This window comes from Pogona vitticeps, chromosome 6 (genome assembly GCF_051106095.1).
Source record: "Pogona vitticeps strain Pit_001003342236 chromosome 6, PviZW2.1, whole genome shotgun sequence".
Taxonomy (NCBI): Eukaryota; Metazoa; Chordata; class Lepidosauria; order Squamata; family Agamidae; genus Pogona; species Pogona vitticeps.
In genome coordinates, this window is record NC_135788.1 from 37,546,276 (window position 1) to 37,565,135 (window position 18,860).

General features: G+C 43.7%; 1 protein-coding gene across 1 annotated transcript; it reads right to left on the reverse strand.

Moving 5' to 3' along the window:
- Positions 1-20: 20 nt before the first annotated feature.
- TRIL (TLR4 interactor with leucine rich repeats) lies at positions 21-5,186 on the reverse strand. The gene has a single exon (XM_020780480.3). The coding sequence runs from the start codon at positions 4,237-4,239 to the stop codon at positions 1,894-1,896; it is 2,346 nt and encodes a 781-aa protein (XP_020636139.3). The 5' UTR covers positions 4,240-5,186; the 3' UTR covers positions 21-1,893.
- Between the last annotated feature and the right edge of the window lie 13,674 nt (positions 5,187-18,860).

Here is an 18,860-nt window from a genome sequence, read left to right on the forward strand (position 1 = left end):
GAAAATATGAAAAACATGCATTATTAAGCTTTAAAAGTACCAAAAAGTATTTATTCAAGATCACTATAAAAACGATTCATTCTAAACAAGTTATAACAAACATAGGTTAGGACAAAGGGTTTTTTTTCTTAGTGGTATCAGTAATTTAGTGTTGCAAAACTAACATGAGTTGTACTCATTGTTTGCATACTTAAACACACATTTCTCACATGCATCTCATTTTTCCAAAACCCTCATCAGTACAAAAAGCACCATTCTATCATCTTCTATTCACTTACATCCTAACATTCATTTTCAAGGCACTTCTTGGAGAAAAAAAATTCAGTCAAGAACTAGCATTCAAAAGAATTGATGAGTTTTCAAAGTCAGCATTTGATATTAGAAATGTAAGAACAGTTACACTGCCAGAGTAGTAATATGTGTTCACATTCTTGTCAAAAGAGTGGCAAGCCTGGCTCATCCTAAATAAAGGCTTCATTAAATTATGATTAAGGTCAGTGGCCAGAATTCTATTGGTGTTCACACTGAGGTTTGCATAACTTGCCGCATCTACTTGGAGCTAATTAACAGGTGGCCAGAGAGGATCTCAAGTGTGCAACTGGCAGGCAGATGTCTGAGATGTACCCTGGAACTTTCAGCAATTAGCAGCACTTAGCTTTGGTCAGCGAAGCAAACCTTAGGAGGAGGAGCTTAATGAACAGAGAGACTACAGTCCCCTAATGCTTTGCTGTTCCCATGAAGCTTAGAATGCTTCACCCACACCCACGCTTTAATGGCCATCTGAACAGAGAGTCTTTGCAAGGAACAGGTGAGGATCCTGAAACTCCTCTGAGAACCTGGATATTTCAGCTAAAACTACCAGTGTTCTAGCCTGGAAAATTCTTGTTCAGTTCTGGTAGTTCTAGTGAAACAAAATCCCATGCCTAGTGACTTTCACAGCGTATTGCTGTGGTTGTATTCCACAAAGAAGCATGTTGCCATGACTCCTGTTCTATCCATCATTCCAAAGATAAACAGTAAAAGCACAAAAATGCCTGTATATCCCTGGTGGACACAGCAATGGCATGAATAGCCTCCATTTATTAAGACGGTGGCATACCAAATAAGCAAGGCTTATGGTACTGGTTCTCCATGAAAAGCTGGTGTGGACAACTGTTCACATGGAGTAACAGCTACATCACACTGCAGCCCTGTAAAGGCCAACTGAATGATCTTTAATTTATTCATTTGTATGGCACATAAACAGTGCAAGACCAGAGTTAAAGGCAACCTGAAAGGCACAGAAACCAGTTTAGTTGAGAACTTTTATACAGGGCTCCTTAAATGTTGTCATTGTCTCATTCTCATTATGTAAATTCATTTCCTGAGGATGATTAGCTTAGCTAGAATTAGATCCACAGGCTAGTGATTATTAAAAGTAGATTTTTTTTTACTAGATTACATCAGTGGAGCAGATGATGACAGGGCAGTTATAAAACTCAGCCCACAAAGACCTTCCTACTACTGGTAGATTTTCCTGGATAGGGACCATTGCTCACCCAGTGACAGTAAACAATAGTAGTGTTTTGACTAAGGGTGCTTTGAGAGAAGAGAAATTAGAATCCCACGGTAAATTGGTTTGGTCCCCAGAGCAGAAGGCAGGAGTTAAAACAGCCTTCAGTAATTTCAAGGAAGTCTTATTTTTGTTTGAGTTTAAAAAAACACACCTCTGTTCTAGAGACATCACCCACTTGCCTGACGAGCTTCAATTTTTGCACAGTGAATGTCCTGAACAAAGCCAGCAGCAGCTACTCTTCCCAGAAGGCCTTGCTCCATCATGATACCCCCCCCCGCACCTGCTGACTTCCAACATAAGGGAACGCCTCAGCTCGTAGTGTTATGTAGGCTACGTCTCTAGTCTGGAAACCGCTGCAACAAATGATCCTCTCCCCGGCGAGCACTGCTGCTCCCTCCCGCGCCACTGTCCACAAAGCGTTCACAAGGGAACTCAATGAGGTCAGCCTCGCTGAAGGCACAGACAGGGCTTCGGAGAGGCCGGTGGGACTGGAAGCCGGAAAAATCAGCTGAGACGCCCGTGCCCATGGAGCGCAGGGGTCGGCGGGTTGAATACATCTGCCTCACGTGTACCGGTGATGCTGCCTTCCGTCGCCGGCACCCTAGAACCTTCTTCCGCACCAGGCGGGAGGCCCAGGCCGCCAGAGCCAAGAAGAGGAGCAGCACATTGACTGCCAGCAGCACCAGGGTAAGAAGCTGTTGGTCCATGCTTTGGGTCCCACCTGCCACAGCCGCAGCCCCACCTGCACTCTTCTCAGGCAAGGTGACCAGCCCTACACAATGGTCCCGTGGTGCAACGGGGCAGATGCGGCCCCCGATCATTCCCTCCACACAAACCAGGTAAGGGGTATCAGGATGCAGCTCCTGCAAGGTGGCTACTGGCTCACTCCATTCAGGGAGATAAACAAAACGCTGGAACTTTACGGCCGCTCCGAAGCGATCGAAAAGGATCCGGAAACGCACGGGGCCCAGCAAGCGAGGGCTACGATGTGGTCGGACTCCCCAGCGCACAGTCACGGCATCAGCACTCACCGCTTCCACCGACAAGTTGTACAGAAACAACTTGTTAAAATCACAAGGGTCTGTGACCAGAGGAGGGCTGCCAGACGCTGAAGAGACCAGGTGGTGTTTCCCTGCCCTCCTAGGCCAAGCCACCGCAGGGAAAGAATATGGCCTAGCACTGACACGCATGCTGGGCGTTGAGGTGATATAACCTGTGTCAGCCCCCTGACCGCCCATTTTGGGCGCTGGTGCCAGTATCTTCTGTGAGCTCCCCAACTCCATGGTGGAGGCAGAAGGCAGGGAGCTCCGTTCCTCAGGCTCTAGGCTTGGTGTGCTGAAGCTGCTGTTGCCTCCAAAGGAGGGGGAAGGAGAGGCCAGGACTTCCACACAAGAAGACCCATTAGGAAGAGGAAGAAGTTGTGCATCCTCCAAATAATCAAGGTATTTCCCAGCCAAGGCAGGGGGCTGGCGGCACTGCACAAACACCGTGAGGAGCCTTCCCTGAGCATGCCAAGAGCCCAGCCAGTGCTTCAAGCCTCGCAGGCGGCAATCACAGCTCCAGGGATTCCCATCGAGTTCCAGACGATAAAGACCTGGGCTCGAAGCAAAGAGGTCTCCAGAGACCGTGGCCAGCACGTTTTCCTGTAAGCTGAGCTCTCGCAGCTTGTGCAAGTGACCAAAAGCACCCATCGAGAGGGCCGTGAGCAAATTGTGACTCAGGTCCAAGACTTCCAGGTTCCGCAGTGGCTGCAGCAGGTTGGCGGGTAGTTGGCTCAGGAGATTTCCTTCCAACCGCAATTCTTTGAGGGCCCCGAGACCCACAAAGGCTTCCGAGGCCAACCATGCCAGGCGGTTGCCACTCAAGGACAACTTGGCCAGGTTGGAGAGGTGCTGGAAGAGGCCTTTGCCCAGCTGTTGCAGGTTATTGCCCGAAAGAAGAAGGGTGCTGAGCAAGCGCATCGGCCGGAAGGTCTCTGCATGGCGCAGCAAGCTCTGCTGGTTCCCGGAGAGGTCCAGGAAGCGGAGCTTCCCCAGGCCAGCGAAGGCGCCGCGGCTCAGCCAGTGGATGCGGTTGCCCTCCAGGTGCAAGTAGAGCAAATTGGTCAGCCCTGAGAAAGTGGCGTCGCCCAGCGAGCCCAACGTGTTCCCATCCAGCCGCAGCTTGACCAGGCTGCCCAGCCCAGCCAAGGAAGCGGCATTCAGGGAAGCGATTTCATTGGCGTTCACATAGAGGATGCGCAGCTTGGCCAAGGGGCGGAGGGTGCCGGGGGCCAAGGTGGCCAGGAGATTGTTGCCCAGGTACAGTTCCTCCAGGCGCTCCAGGCGCTCGAAGGCCTTGGGGTGAAGCATCCGGATCCGGTTGTACTGCAAGTCCAAGCGCTGCAGCGCCACCAAGCGGTGAAAGTCGAAAGCGGAGATGTTGGCGATGAAGTTCCCGCCCAAGCTGTAGGTGAGGATCCCCTGCGGCTCCGGAGCCTTGGGCACGGCCCGCAGCCCTCGGTTGGTGCAGAGGAGGTGCTGCTGCTGCTGGCAGTCACATGGCTCCGGGCAAATGGGCTCCGCCGCCGCCGCCGCCGCCGGGAGCAGAGCCAAGAAGCAGCACAGGAGGCGCAGCGGCATCAGGCGGACTTTGCGCGGACCCCGCCGTGGGAGCAGCTGCTGCAGCGGCGGCGGCTTCTCCATCCCACTCCGGCGAGCTGCTGCCGGCTGCTTCCCCGGCTCCCTCGCCGTCTCTCCTGCATCCCCTTGCCCGACTCGGCGGCAGCGAGACCGGCTTTCCTCGTCCGGCTCGGGCGCCCAGTTTCTCGAGCGAACCAGGCGCTGAGCCCCCGCCGCGAACCAGCGAAAGGGAAACTGCTGGAGGGCGAAAGCCTGTGGCGCTGCGGGCGACGCTGCAACCGGCGGGTGGGTGGGTGCAGGCTGGCACCGCGGACCCGGTGCTCCCCCGTGCCCCTCCTGCAGCCCTCGCCGCCGCAGTAAGGGAAATGCAGCCCCTTCCTCCGCTCGGATCAGCTCTCGCTCATTGCGACCCTCCTCCTGCCTCTCTGTGTCTCTCACACAAACGCACACAGCCCGGGCTTCTCTCTGGGTTTTGCAGTGCGAAGATGGGGGTGGGGTGGGGGCGAGGCGGCGGCCGGGGACAGACGAACCGAGCGGAAACTCGCACTTCCCACACTTTGCCCCCGGGGACGCTGGAAGATCAGATGGAAGTGGAGATGTGGGGCGGGGGTGGAGGGGGGAGAGAGGGAGAGAGAAGGAGGGAAGGCGAAGGGACAGCCGGTGCGGATTGGAAGGAGAGCGCCGGACCAGGGCGGCGCAGGAGGTGGACTGGTCGGGAGAGGAGGGGGTGCTCCGAAGGGAGGGGAGGTCGGGGCTGCCTTGGCACGGCTCAGTTGCAGGCCGCGCCGTGGGGCTGCGAAGTGGGGAGGTCGCGCGAGGAACTGCTTGGCCGTCTGGGCAGAGGAGGACGGTGGGGTGAACGAAGCCAGGAAAGGGGGACACAGAGACGGACCCACGCGGGCGGCGGCGAAGGGCCTCGGGCTGGTTTCACTTGGGGTGGTTGGCTAGGAGGGAAGGAAGCCCGCCAACGCCTTCCCGCGCTTTTCCCGCGCCTTGGCTATATGGGTGGATGTGCCGCCCTCGCGTGCCAAAAGTCACAGTCACGGTTTGCCGCAAATTAGGGCCCTGGGTTGACACCAAGGGCGAACAGAAGGCAGACCCTGCTGCGGGGACATCGAAGGGCGGGGAGGTCTGTCCTTATGCCACCTCGGTCGGGTGAAGTCGTGAAAAGGGATCTCTCGGGCGGTTCCTGAAGGCAGAAGTAAACCCAGTACTGTATTAACAGTGGGGTTGGAAACCTGTCATCGGCCTTCCTCCTGAGATGCCGTCAAGAAAGGGGAAGGAGGGCATTGATTGTCTGCGGGTGGGCGGTGGACATGGTGACATAGCAAGGGTCTGTCTGTCTTTCCTTGTCCACCGTGACACCTGTGATTGAAATGCTGAATTCCCGCCCCAGTTTAAGGAATTCTGTCTTCTAGCAAAGAATTAGGAGTGTCCATGGTGAAGACGATAGAAACTAGAAGGGTTGATTCCACCATTATCCATTGCTTTTTATTCCTTACCCAGCAAACAAGAGCTGGGTTACAACAAGATCCTGCAATTTTTTGGCAGATTTGTAGAGGAGTGATTATTTCCACATGATTTCTAAAAGCACTCCAAAGATTGGGCACGTTGTTCAGTAGCAAAATGTTAGCACTTATGCAACATATTTCAAGTACAACTCCCTTTACAAGAGTTGCTCTCTCAGTAGTCCTCACAAATAGCCATATCAGAGAGCTCAGTGTTTTCCTGTTGTGTATTGGCATTGAGGGACATGATTTACTAAAAATCACAGTTAAACGGAGATTTTGTTTGGATCTTGTCCATATGGGAAGGTTGCAGTCCTGTACCAGTGGAGTTCCAGAGTGGTGTGGCGGTTAGAATGGAGCATTAAGAGTCCTCCCTGAGCCACAATATCCATTGAGTGACCTGGCGCTGAAAGTCTGCAAGAGAAGAGCCAGGTGCACTACCTTGAACTCAGTAGACAAAAGGCATGATATAAAAATATCAGTGAGGTGAATACATAAATACACACCTGGGAGTGAGTAATAATTAAATTCAACAACATTTGCTTCTCAATATGAATATGTCGTTTATAGTTCCACAACATATCTTCTATTTTATTTATACATTCTAACTCACTTTTCTCACTTGTAGCTTTCTCAGTTTCTGTTTCATTCTCTCTCTCACATGCACCTTCTTTCTAAATGCCCCCTTTTACACCATTTAACCTCTAGTTGGGTAGTGGCTATTAGGCTGTACCAGGGATGGGCAAAGAGTGGTGCTCCATAAAAAGGTAAAGGTTCCCCTTGACATTTAGTCTAGTCGTGTCTGACTCTAGGGCACGGTGCTCATCCCCGTTTTCAAGCCATAGAGCCAGCGTTTGTCCGAAAACAGTTTCCATGGTCATGTGGCCAGCGCGACTAGGCATGGAACGCCATTACCTTCCACCGTGGTAGTACCTATTTATCTACTTGCATTTTGACATGCTTTTGAACTGCTAGGTTGGCAGGAGCTGGGAAAGCAACGGGAGCTCACTCCGTTGCATGGATTCGATCTTACGACTGCTGGTCTTCTGACCTTACAGCACAGAGGCTTCTGCAGTTTAACCCGCAGTGCTACCACGTCAGGTTAAAAACCTTCATTGGAAGATTTTAAAGAGGTTAAATGGCTGCCTGTCAAGGATCCTTTAGCTTCTGCTTCCCTTGGGGCTGGACTTAATGACACTTCCAGCTCTGCAGTTCTATGATTTTGTGAAGTTTATATATTTAAATATTTTACCCTGCCTTTCTCCTTAAAAAGAGCCCATGGCAACTTTTATCATTAAAAATATTTGGAATCTGAAAACAGTAAACTATACAAATATTTAAAAAGAATTGATTAAACATATTAAAATGTTAGATAAAAACTTTACTAAAACAAGTTATTGGACTACAACTCACAGTAGCCCAAGCAAGCATACTCAGTGATGAAGAATACTGAGATTTGCAATAAAGCAATAACTGGAGGGTTTTTGCACACTACTGAGCTACATGATGATACCATTATTATTCATTGGATGTTGCTATTGCGCATGTGATGCAGAATATAATTATATTTTTTATTTACGTACGCCCTGCACTTCAATGTAAAATACTTTCCCAGGGCAGCTTACAAAATCATGGTAAGAGCAAAAGTGAAGTCATCTGCTTAACATCTGTCAGCTTTTCAGGAGACCTTTGCGTTTCAAATCCACTAAGATGCCATAAAGAGTTGTAAGCAAAGTATATGTTTGTCTGACAAGCTAGTGTGTCCAGCATTTCAAAAATAAAAACTAAGGCTGAAATATTAAGGAATAAACTCAGCTGAACACAACATAATTTGTTTGAAACTATAAATCACTGGGGGAAGAACAATCATATTTTTGGCTGATAAGCATAGTAGTGGTGCCAGTGCTAATAAGACTGATAAAATTAAGTTTTTTAATTGGAATCCTTTATTGCAATGCCGAACATGTCCCACAAATTCCCATTGCTTAGGTTTATTACTTAGTTATAGAAGTAATGTATGTGTCATCTGTAATTTGTGTTGGTTGAATAACATTGCAGATAAGGTATTTTCTGCTCAGATCATTTGCTTTCATTTAAGAATGGAATGTCACTTGATACTTCCAGCTCTTCTTCAGGATGAAAGTGTGGCTCCCTGACCCACAGTAAATGTTCAATGCCAGGCGAGGCTACCAGATGTTTAGCAACTATCTGTACCTTTTCCTAAGGGAATTCTAGACTACAAAAATGTACCAAGGTAGCATTTAGCAGTAAATAACTTAGTACAAGATGTGGAAAGCCCCAGCTGCCATTTTGGTCTTGTTAACTTTAGACATTTACTACACAATCCACGTAGAGACGTGGTGGCGCTGCAGGTTCCGCCATGTCATTCTGACCTGTTTCGGATAGAGAGAACAATTTCAGATTGTAGCATTCTAATCATATTTGAAGCAACCTATTTTGTTCTTGATTATTATTATTATTCCTTTCATCAGTGTTCCCCTGTAAATCTTCTCCAGTTTTTTCTACCCACGTTTTGTCTTCCTCTGCCTTCTTTCCCTTCTCAACCATTTTTCCCGCCTATTCTACCTGATCTTTATGGCCACCCCAGGCCCGTTCAAATGGTCCGTGGTTTGCTCAAATAAAATTCCACTAACCAATGGGCACGATTGATGCCTTTTTTGTTTTGGAGAGCAACACCCAACTCATTCCTTTGACGTGTGTAAGAAGCTGACAAAACCTGCCTTAAAGCTTTACCTCCAAAGACTTAGATCATACCTTTGGGAGAAGTTACTCCATCCGGCTCCCATGGAGGTTACACGCTCATGGGACCCTGAAGTTGAGTGGCAAGTTCCACCTGTGCCTGCTCCTACTCCAATGACTCCTCCACACACCAAGGAGAAGTTGAAGTCAGTGTCGAAGTCGGGATTGACACTGAAATCTACGACTCGACATCCAGAATCTTCTAAAAAGGACAAAACATTATCAAAAAAGACTGAAAAGACTACTAAATCAACCCGGATTGACCCATCACAAGTGACTCTTCCATCCCCAATCCTGGAAGAATCATCTAGAGACGTCCCAGTGTCCACGTCGGGGAGAGAGGAAACATCTCTAATGCCAGCACAAGCTCTAGTTTCTACTGGTAGCATGTCGCCGAGCATCGGCCTTTCTCCGGCTGAGGTACAATCCAGCCAGGCCTCAGCCCATTCGAGCCCTGCGTCTCTGAAGAGTATCTCAGTTACCTTCTGGATGATAATGACAATGAGCAAGAACTGAATCTGTGGCTTAAACTTTCAGTCTGAAACTGAGGGGTTCATATGTGCAGTCCAAGTTATTTGCAGTAGATACTATCATAAAATAATTATCAAGCAAGTTGTGATATATTTAGACTCTGTCATGAATCTAAAGAAACAATGCATCATGCCATAGCTCGTTGCCTTAAGATGGCATCACTGGATTATATATGCAGGAATAACTGAGTTGCAAAGATAATTTTTCAGCCATTGTCTGAGTCTTCTTATAAATTCCAGCCACTTCCAGTTTCATTAAATGAAACTACAATACTACACTGGGACAAGCATGTTATAAGAGATGAAACAATTGGTTTTAATAAGCCAGATATACTTCTGTACAAGTAATAAAATAATACCTTACAGAAACTGGAGTTCCTTCAACAAGCAACTTCAAAAGTATAGAGAGTACAGTACAAAAATTGCAAAATATCAAGCATTCAGGCAAGGCAGTAAAAGAATATGGAAGCAAAATCAAGTCACCCTCCTCCCAATACTAATTTCAGCAACCAGAGTTGTTCTCAAATCTTTGGGTACCAATTTAAACAATTGCCAATAGATGCTCATTTGCTTCCTGAAATCTAAAAATCAATGATTCTCATCGTCAAATGTTTAGGACTTGGCTATTAATGTGTTTAGACTTGACCCTCCAACAACTGACAATATTAAGAAAGGCGAAAGAAGAACAATATCAACAACAAACATGAGCTTAATTTGCAAGGTTGGTTGCTGAAGTATTTTTGCATTGAGCAGGGGGTTGGATCTCATGACCTTATAGGCCCCTTCCAATTCAATTCTATGATTCTAGTGTGCATGTCTAAGAAAATCCCTTTTTGAGAGGGCAAGTAGATTACTTGGGGAAGCCCCATACTGTATTGTTCTTATTGCTTAGTCCGAATATTACCCCCTCACTTCCAGGGCACCTGTCATATATCCCTGAAGCATTAAACAGGATTTTGCAGGAGTGAACAGAATGGAGTAGGCTCTGGTTCTGGAGGGTTGAGCAGAAACATGGGAATCCTTGAAAATTAGGTAGATGAGATGCCTACCCTGTACCAAAGCTTTTCTTTTCAGCCAGGTCCCCTAATCTTCCACGTTTTATTTCTGAAGGAGGATCAAATATGCCAGCCTAGTTGCATGTACTTGAATTTGGCTTCAATTCAATGGGAATTTGGAAATGTTCTTTCATGGGCAGCAGTTTCCTGAAACCCCCAGCCAGCATGATGACTAGACTTAAGAGATGGAGATCCTTGCTGTTGTAGTCCATACAGGGACTTTTCTAAACTCCACCAGTAACTATCATTCTTCATGGAAGATGCACTCTCAGATGCATCAAAAGACACCCACAGGGACCCTGCTGAAAACCACAGTACAGCTGTAAAGAAACACAATTGTGCATCTTCATCTGTTGCACATACGCAAGACTGGATCTGCCTGTGGGTCACTGTCAGTTATGACACTTCATACACCCTTTCACCAGATTTCAGAGGCAACAAACAGTTCATATTTACCAGGTTGCAGACAAGAATAGAATTCCATTTAGGATGCAAATCAGAGAAAAACAAAGGTCTGACAAAAATTAACTGATTTAGCTCTACCGTCTCATGGGAAATACACACAATGTGTTCATATTTTTAATTGAATTGCAAGTCTATAATGGCAAAATGTAAGATTATTACAGTCTCATCAGCGATCTTTCACTGTCATTTCTGTTAATCTGTTTTTCTGTTTGTGTACTACCATCTGTAACATCAACTAAATGGTCAGTGCATACACAGGTTGTGCCAAACCAGCTGTGCAGCTTTTTATAGTATAAGCATTTCCTTTCTCTGGAATGCTGGAGCTGAGATATATGTATACTTTCTGTACCATATAATAGCTATATACCCATAAATGGCCAGAGTGCAAATCACATATATTATTTCAGAATCTAGGCAAGAGAAATTAACTGCAGAGCTAAGGCGGGCACCAAGCTATAAAACACGATTACATACTTTTTTCCATAACTATCATGCAATTAATTCAAAAGCCTGAAATCCTTATAAGGTCACTTGCTTGTACAACAATCGAAACCGAGTTATCATTTCATCCTTTTAAAATGACATTGATCAACCACTTTTATACCTTCAAGGTTACAGTGCAAAGTACACCGATTCAGCTGAAAGTTACATAGAAATCAATGAGATTTCTGATTTAAGTAAAACACATACTAATCTCTTAGCCTTTGTGTTGTTTGTTTTACTGTTTCTAGCCTGATAAAAAGTCTATAGAAAATAAGTATAGAATTTTTGGATTTTTTTGGACTACACACCCCATAATTATTCATTCTTGGCATTCTACCTGAGAGCCTCCCAAATGTCACTCATCTATAGATGAAAGACCTCAGCTGGAAGGCATTGCTGAGCTAGGCCTCGGTTCAACCAAAGCTTCCTGTTTCTGCCCCAGTGCTAGTAGATGAAGCTTTCTCTCTGAAAGGGAGCCGCAAAGGTTCAGCTAGGCCACAGAGCCTTCCAGTGGAGGCCGTTCTTTACATGTGGACCATGGTTAGGTATCTGTACAATATGTGTCAGAATTTAAAAGATATTTTGGAACCCCTGATATAGGTAATTGCCTTTTTTTTAATGGCCAAACTGGTGCCATCGTTGTTGTTATAACACATAATAATACATTATAAATATTGGGGAATCTTCTGTGAATGTTTGCAGCATAGGCTAGCATCACTGATCCTTGGCTAGAAGCCTATTGGTGTTCACTAAAGGTTTGTGTAACTTCCCGTAGCTAATTGTGACCAATTGACAAGGTGCTGGGGTATGTCTTGGTTTCATGCCTGGACACAAGCCTGATTGAGCAATGGAAATGCACTAGATTCCAGCCAGCAATGCATCTTGAGCAGTACATAGTGATTCTGATAAAATAGTTGGTGCTGGCTATTTAGGTGAACCATATACATTGTTCAATTCTCTAATCCTTATTTTATGTTCCTGCTCAAAAATCCAGGATTCATATTGTTCTGGTCTTGTCATACTTTGGCATTCTTACACTATTGCACTGTGCGTTTGGTTTGACATATTCTGTATTTACTTTTGTCCTGACTTAAATTCTATTCTTTGTTCCGGCTTTGGTCTCTTCTTTGTCCTATCTAACCCATCTTATCTTCAGAATATCTGTAGATACCTAGCATCAGCTGGGCCTGTGTACTTCAACAACGAGCCAGTTTCTTTTAACTGAAAAGTAGTGTTTATTCTCAGGGCAAAATCATGTTATATCAGAGATCCATAACAAAGATCATCTGCAGTTTTTTTTAATTTCTTCTGCAGTTTTGTTTTTATTAAAAGCTATTCTTGGAGGTTCTGTGAAATCCAACAGAGTCTAAGAGGGAGACCTTTCTTCACCTACATTTTCTCTTCTGTATAAAACTTTCACTAACCAAACTTTTAAGTTAATGGGAGGAAGACATTGAATCTGAGAGCCACACTTTGTATGAATGTGAGTTGCAGTCCACAAAACCTTCTGCCAAAGAAAACATGGAAGCATTTAAGTTGCCACAACAGTAACTGCCACCAGCAGTGCTACACAAAACTAATATGTTTGAAGTGCTAGTGGTAATAGGAAGAGTGTGTGTGAAAGAGAATAGTGGAGAGGCATAGATATACAAGGATTTATAGCAGGAAAAACACATGAGAACAAGCAGTTAAAATATGCTTAATCTTCCTTACAGTCCCACACAAAAAGTGTGACAGATCAAAAATCTCCTGCAGATCTGGTTTGGGGCAAAGTGAACAATACCTACATGAGGTGTGTGTATGTGTGTGTGTACTTCTGTATTAGCCAACATTAACCTAACACTGTTCTTATTTTGCTTTGTCAAAATAAAATAATATTTAATAAGAATGTGATATAGTTACCGGCAGAAGATTGGGCCACTTTTTGCATATTCCAAAACACGTGAAGTCTAATGCACAAAGTAAACAAATGTATTATCTAGGTTCTTCTTGTGACAACTGATTGTGAAGACTAAATTTGTAAAGATGGAAATGTGTAAATAAATATTTTTATTCCCTCGTCATCTTTCTTTGCTTTTGGAGTGGTAAGTTATATAGTAAGACATGGGCATTTCTTACCCCCATCCCAAATATTTGCCTCTATCCACAGTGTCCAGATGGCTGGAGATCATGTGTCGAACAATATCTGGAGAGTCACAAGTTAGCCAGACCTGTTCTAGACTGTACATACACTAGCTTTTTCAGCAATACAATTTGAGCAGCTGTAGGGCAGAGCAGGGGCCATTAAAAGTAGCCTGGTGGGGAGAACATGTGCAGAATGATGCTGAACCTGTACAGTATTAAGAGCATTAGTTTTGTATATAGGAATCTGCTCAGCCCTTGTCCAGCCTCACCACTGGGTGGTTTTAAGGATACAATGAGATCACTGCATGAACATTATCCTGAGCTCCTCAGAGGCAGGGTGGGATTCAAATATGATCAGATAAATACGTCATAAAGGCTTACAGAGAAGCATTGTACATTTATCTCGGCTTCTTGTTCTAATGTCCTTGGATGATTCCAAGGTCCATTTGCTGCTTTTAAAAACAAAATAGTTGAACTTTTGACTTTTTTCTCCAGTCCTTCTCCATTCAGGCCCTTGTGGGTTTTTTTTTAATCCCTAGGACTATTGATGGACTTTGCGTTGAATGAGAGGCAGTTCCAAGGATCTGTGACTGAAGAGCAGTATGTCTCATGCACAGCTAAGATTTGCCAATCCACTTTAGAAAACAATACACTGTAGCCTAGTTAGTTGGTCAGGAGACCAATGGCCACTGGGAGACTGCCTCCTGCCTTCTAGGAAGAATGTTATAGGAAGGAACTGGAGGAACCAATTTGTCCCCATCCACTGATGAGAAATGGAGCAGATGCAGTGAGCTTGTCTTACTCCTCCCTTCCAGAAGGAACACTCATTTTCCATTAAGGGCCAGCCTACATTACAGATAGTATCTCATTAGAAGAAGGAATTCCTTAAATGTTGAAAGACTGTTCATTGTCACAGGAGAAATTAGCCATGCCTCCTGCAGTTTGCAAACTAGCTTGCTATGTTTTGTGATTGCTTCTTGGAAGGTAAACATGGATTTTATTTGCAAGTGTAATTGGTGTGGAGGGGAGAAGCACATCCCTGGAATGCTAATACAATTTCAGCCTTTTATGGTGCACTATCTGTATGCTGCTTGTTTGACCAATGGTTGCCCTGGAACTGCAGATTCTAGACATATTCATCCATCAGAGAACCAAGGGTCGTGGGTAGGCTGCAATACATGCTTTTCAGGAAGAAGACTATAGTAAGAGGGAGACCAATCGATCAATAATGAATAAATAAATATTTAATAAATACTGTGTTGCTATTGATCTCCAGGATCTTACATTGCTACAGTAGACCACCACATTTATTTCTATGGAAGGATTCTAATCCACGTGAACAAAAATGGACATGGAATTATAAATGGGGGGAGGGGTTTTCTTGAAAGTGATAGAGAGTTTCATGCCAAGAGAATATAACAATTCTGCAGATTGGAAAATTAGACTTTTGGATTTTTTTAAAAAAGGCTTATGTTGCAGGTAATGTTGAGATTTCAGGGAAAGTGGGAATCAGAATGGGAATAAATACTGCTAATATTTCCTTGCCTTTGGCAATACTTTTGTTTTCCTAGGTATCCCTTTAGTTGAAAAGGAAAGATCTTCTAACAGTTCAGTCTCCAGTTTTTAACAACTGAAGTGTTCTTTTGCTTAGGGTATATAACGTTTTATTGGCAGGCAGCAATACTGGACGCCAGCCCAGAATGGAACACAATCTTTTTGTCCCTCGGGATAGTTACCTCAGCCACCTAATACTTCGCTGACTGTTATATGGAAATTGTTCACCTTGTTGCTGCAACGTCTCTAGTACCTGCTTATCATCCAGTTTTGACAAAATTTCTGATATTTTATCCCATTTTATAGCCTTTGCGTTCTCCATGGGCAATATTCCACATGGCACTTTTCACTGTTGACCTACTGCCTCTCTGTCAGGTTGTCATGTCAACAGCAAATCCTAGAGTCACAGTTGGAGAGGGTTTCTTAAGAAATGTACTTCACAGTAACCAAGCTGCAGAAGTAGAGAATACCAGTATTGCATAACAAAAGGACACTCTGTTCCAGATCATTCAGGCCCTCTTACTCCTTTCTTGTTCCAGGAAGGCTCTTTGAAAGCCTGCACAACATAAGAAAGAAAGAAAGAAAGAAAGAAAGAAAGAAAGAAAGAAAGAAAGAAAGAAAGAACTGGAACAATTTTATGTTTTGGCAGCCAAACATATCTGTTCTCTGGTGTTAGAACAACATTCTAATATTGCTTTGTACCACTATGGTCTTGCTACTCTGATAGAAATTAGAGACAAGGAAACAATCCTGGAGATTAATATGGAGTTTCAACAGAGCTTGGAGATGGTCCTTTTGCGAGTGGGCAACATCTTCCAGAATCCCCTAACCATTTCCAAATTTTGAATTTTAGCAATTTCACAGCATTAACCAGCTGTTGCAAAACAACACCATTAAATTGGGTGGTGAGATACAAAACAATGACCTTCATTGCTGATCCCAGCCCCTCCCCATGTTTGTTGGACAACTGGTTGTGATAGATAAGAGGGACACTATCCTGAAAAGGTTCAAAAAGTGGTAGTAGCTCTAGGGCAGCAGTCAATATCTGAAGAATATTTTGAACTCTCATGCAATTTGAAAATCTAACACAGTAGGATACTGTCAAAGTGGCTTACTGTGGCCGGCCGGCCAAGAATGGAGAAACAAATACCTAGCTGAGTCCAAGAAATAATAAGGGGTGGTCCTGACTGTCTCAATAAAGCCTACTTGGACCAAAACCTGGACACGTTACTTTTCTAGACTACAACTTCCAGACTTGCCCAGCCAGCATGGCCTCTGATGCTGGTGGCTGGAAGATTCATTTCCAAGATCTGTTCTGGACTCAGTGCCTTGAATTCTCCACAAGCTACTGAGATCCTTTTCTTGGGCTCAATAAGAAAGTAGCTGGTAATCTCCACAGATAATCTCAAGCCATTATTTAGATAATCTAAATCCAATACACATTTCAGACTGGATTCCATCTCTGCTTAGAGATTAAAACTCTTTGAGTCACAATGGCAGGAATGCATTGCTTGGTGAGACATGAGCATACTGTATACAATCCTATTGATTTTGAATGGATTTCTTAGCTCATTGTACAGCTATTGTTACTTTCCCCCCTTAAGCCTATTAAGATGGAGGAAACAGCAAAAGAACAAAGGTGGACAATGTCTTGTGAAGTCACCATAAATTCAGTGAATGAGGCAGGGCAACGACAGACAACAGATTAATCTGAAATGACTATTAGTATGCAGCAGTCCTTAGTTTGTTTCCAGATCTTTTGGTTTTGAGAGGACAATGAGTGTAGTGGACAAATCACATTATTGACTGGGGTGAGTGGTGTCCAGTGGTGAAAAATAGAACTCTTCAACTAAAGCTGCACAAACAAAATGCAGACAGAAAGAATGGGAGAAGGAAGTGATTAAGGAGCAAGAATATATGAATATTTTATAAAATAACAATATATGAATATACAGGATTGCAGGATAGACTCTTAAAAACACTGTTGCATATTATTGACTGATCTTTCAGCTGGAAACTAGTAAGAGTGGCAGCAAGCTAATCTACTAGAGCGACAATAGCAAATCCTCCATTTACAGACCTTTTAAAAATTGTTAAGAGGATGGAAAATATTTACACTAAGCTTCAGTTTAGAACATTTACTTTTATTCTTTTAAGATTTCTTGCTAGTCATTCAGGATGTGCACATATCATGTTTCCCCAGCTCTCATGTGAAATGTCTAAGAAACATACAGGAAATTAAATGAACTTTGACCTTCTCTCCCAGGGTCACAACCAACCAAGAGCACTTGTCTTGTTAGGTTTTTATCAAAACAATACATCCCGTGGAGTGCCTAGTATCCAGTATAAGCAACATTTCAGTTCAGTTTAGTATAATTTAACATTCGTATGCATAACTGTCCCAAGCTGAACATCCAAAATGTGTTTCCATGGTCGGTATCTTATTCCTATAGCTCCATTGGTGCAAAAGTTTTGACATCACTAACAATGTCAGATTGCAACTAACTAAAGTCCTGCTTTGATTTTTGGTGAGTGAGACTTTTCCTCACTTACATGCAACCTGAAATTAAAGCAGAAACACTTTAATTGGCAGCAGTTTGTTCCTAGTGGTGACGTCACTTCTGTTGCATTGGTGGAGCTAAAGAATAGGATATTGGGCAATGGGTTTCCGAAGAACACACCTGTTTCTGTTAAGAACAGTGCAAACTGTTATTGCAGATTTTAAAACGGGAATTTTGTCCTCCCCACCAAAAAATGTGATGGCAACAGTCGGAAAAGCCAATTTAAAGCAATTTTTTTGCTTGCTTTAAATACACACTAGCAATTAACCACTGAATGTTGTCAGCCCACCACTACAAGCCCACTAAAGCAAGTATTGGCTTGCTTTGACTGTGGTTTCCATGTTTGCAACTGAATTTTGGCAGCAAAGCAGAAGGCTTTTTAAGCCAGCAAAATCTGACAGTGTAGTTTGACTCATTGTTTGGGGAAGGACAGGCTAATTTTCAACCTTAATGAAAAAACTATCATGCTTTCTACAGATGATCTGTATTCATCTAAACCAGCCTGCCTGACTATGGTGTGATATGAGAGCTCCTACACATTGGGTGTATTGTCTTTAAAACAGAGATTTATCCACAGTGAAGCCCTGACTACGTATGAACATGTAATTCCAATTAAAGTACATATTACATTAAAATAAATACATTATAGTATGTTCAGATTTGGTGTTCCATACATGCCATTGTTGCTTTAAAAAAGCACTCCTAACACCTAGTATCTGACATCCCTTCCAGGTTGCCTAAGAAATATAAGTTACTTACAAGCTGTGAAACCAATTGGAAGAAACAACTGACTGATCAGTTTTCAGGCCCACACTCTCACAAAATAGCATACTCCATAGAAAAGGCACATATTTGAATATTTTTATATATATAAACGCATATATATATTATATATATTAAACTCATATATATATATCAAATTGGTATCAGTTATGAAAAGAAGTCAGTGCTTATGAACCAAAGCTTTACCTGAAGCCTCAGAATTTCAATACAGTCTAAAATAAGGAGGAAAGACAGCTGGTAAGAGATAAGATTTTAAAGCCCATTGGAAGGTTTGCACCAAAGACTCCCATTCCAGCTCCTTTGGAAGCAATTCTTATCATTCCAGGAAAACAAATGAACAAAATAACTGTGCAAATGTTAGGTCTCACCGCCCTTACAGTGTGAAGACAGGTGTTGTTGCAGCCAGTTGGGTGCCACAGAAGATCACAGAACTCATCAATAGATTACCAGTGTTTGCAGTGGATGGTTGGGGTTCAAGATGATGTTCACTCCTTTGCAAATCTTTGAGGCTTGCAAATGAAAAGCATGTATTCCACCAAGATGCATCTTTTGCTCCTACCACTGTTACTACAAAGATGACAAGTAGTACTACTACCACAACTACAACTAATTATAATAGTCATGGGAAACCACTGAACGGAACCATGGAAGCATACAGAAGAAAGAACCTAAAATATAAAAATCATACACCCAGGAGTATGGATATATTTTGCATCCAAAAAGATAAAGTTATAAGAATATCAAGACATAAACCAAGTACACTGCAAGTATGTGTGTTATGCCAAAGTATAATTGTTTATTATAACTGCCATTTGCTATTTTTACTTTCCCATGTATCTGAAACAAACTTTCAACTCAAAA

Excerpts from the sequence above, each read along its gene's own strand:
- TRIL (XM_020780480.3), bottom strand. The coding sequence starts at position 4,239 with ATGGAGAAGCCGCCGCCGCTGCAGCAGCTGCTCCCACGGCGGGGTCCG.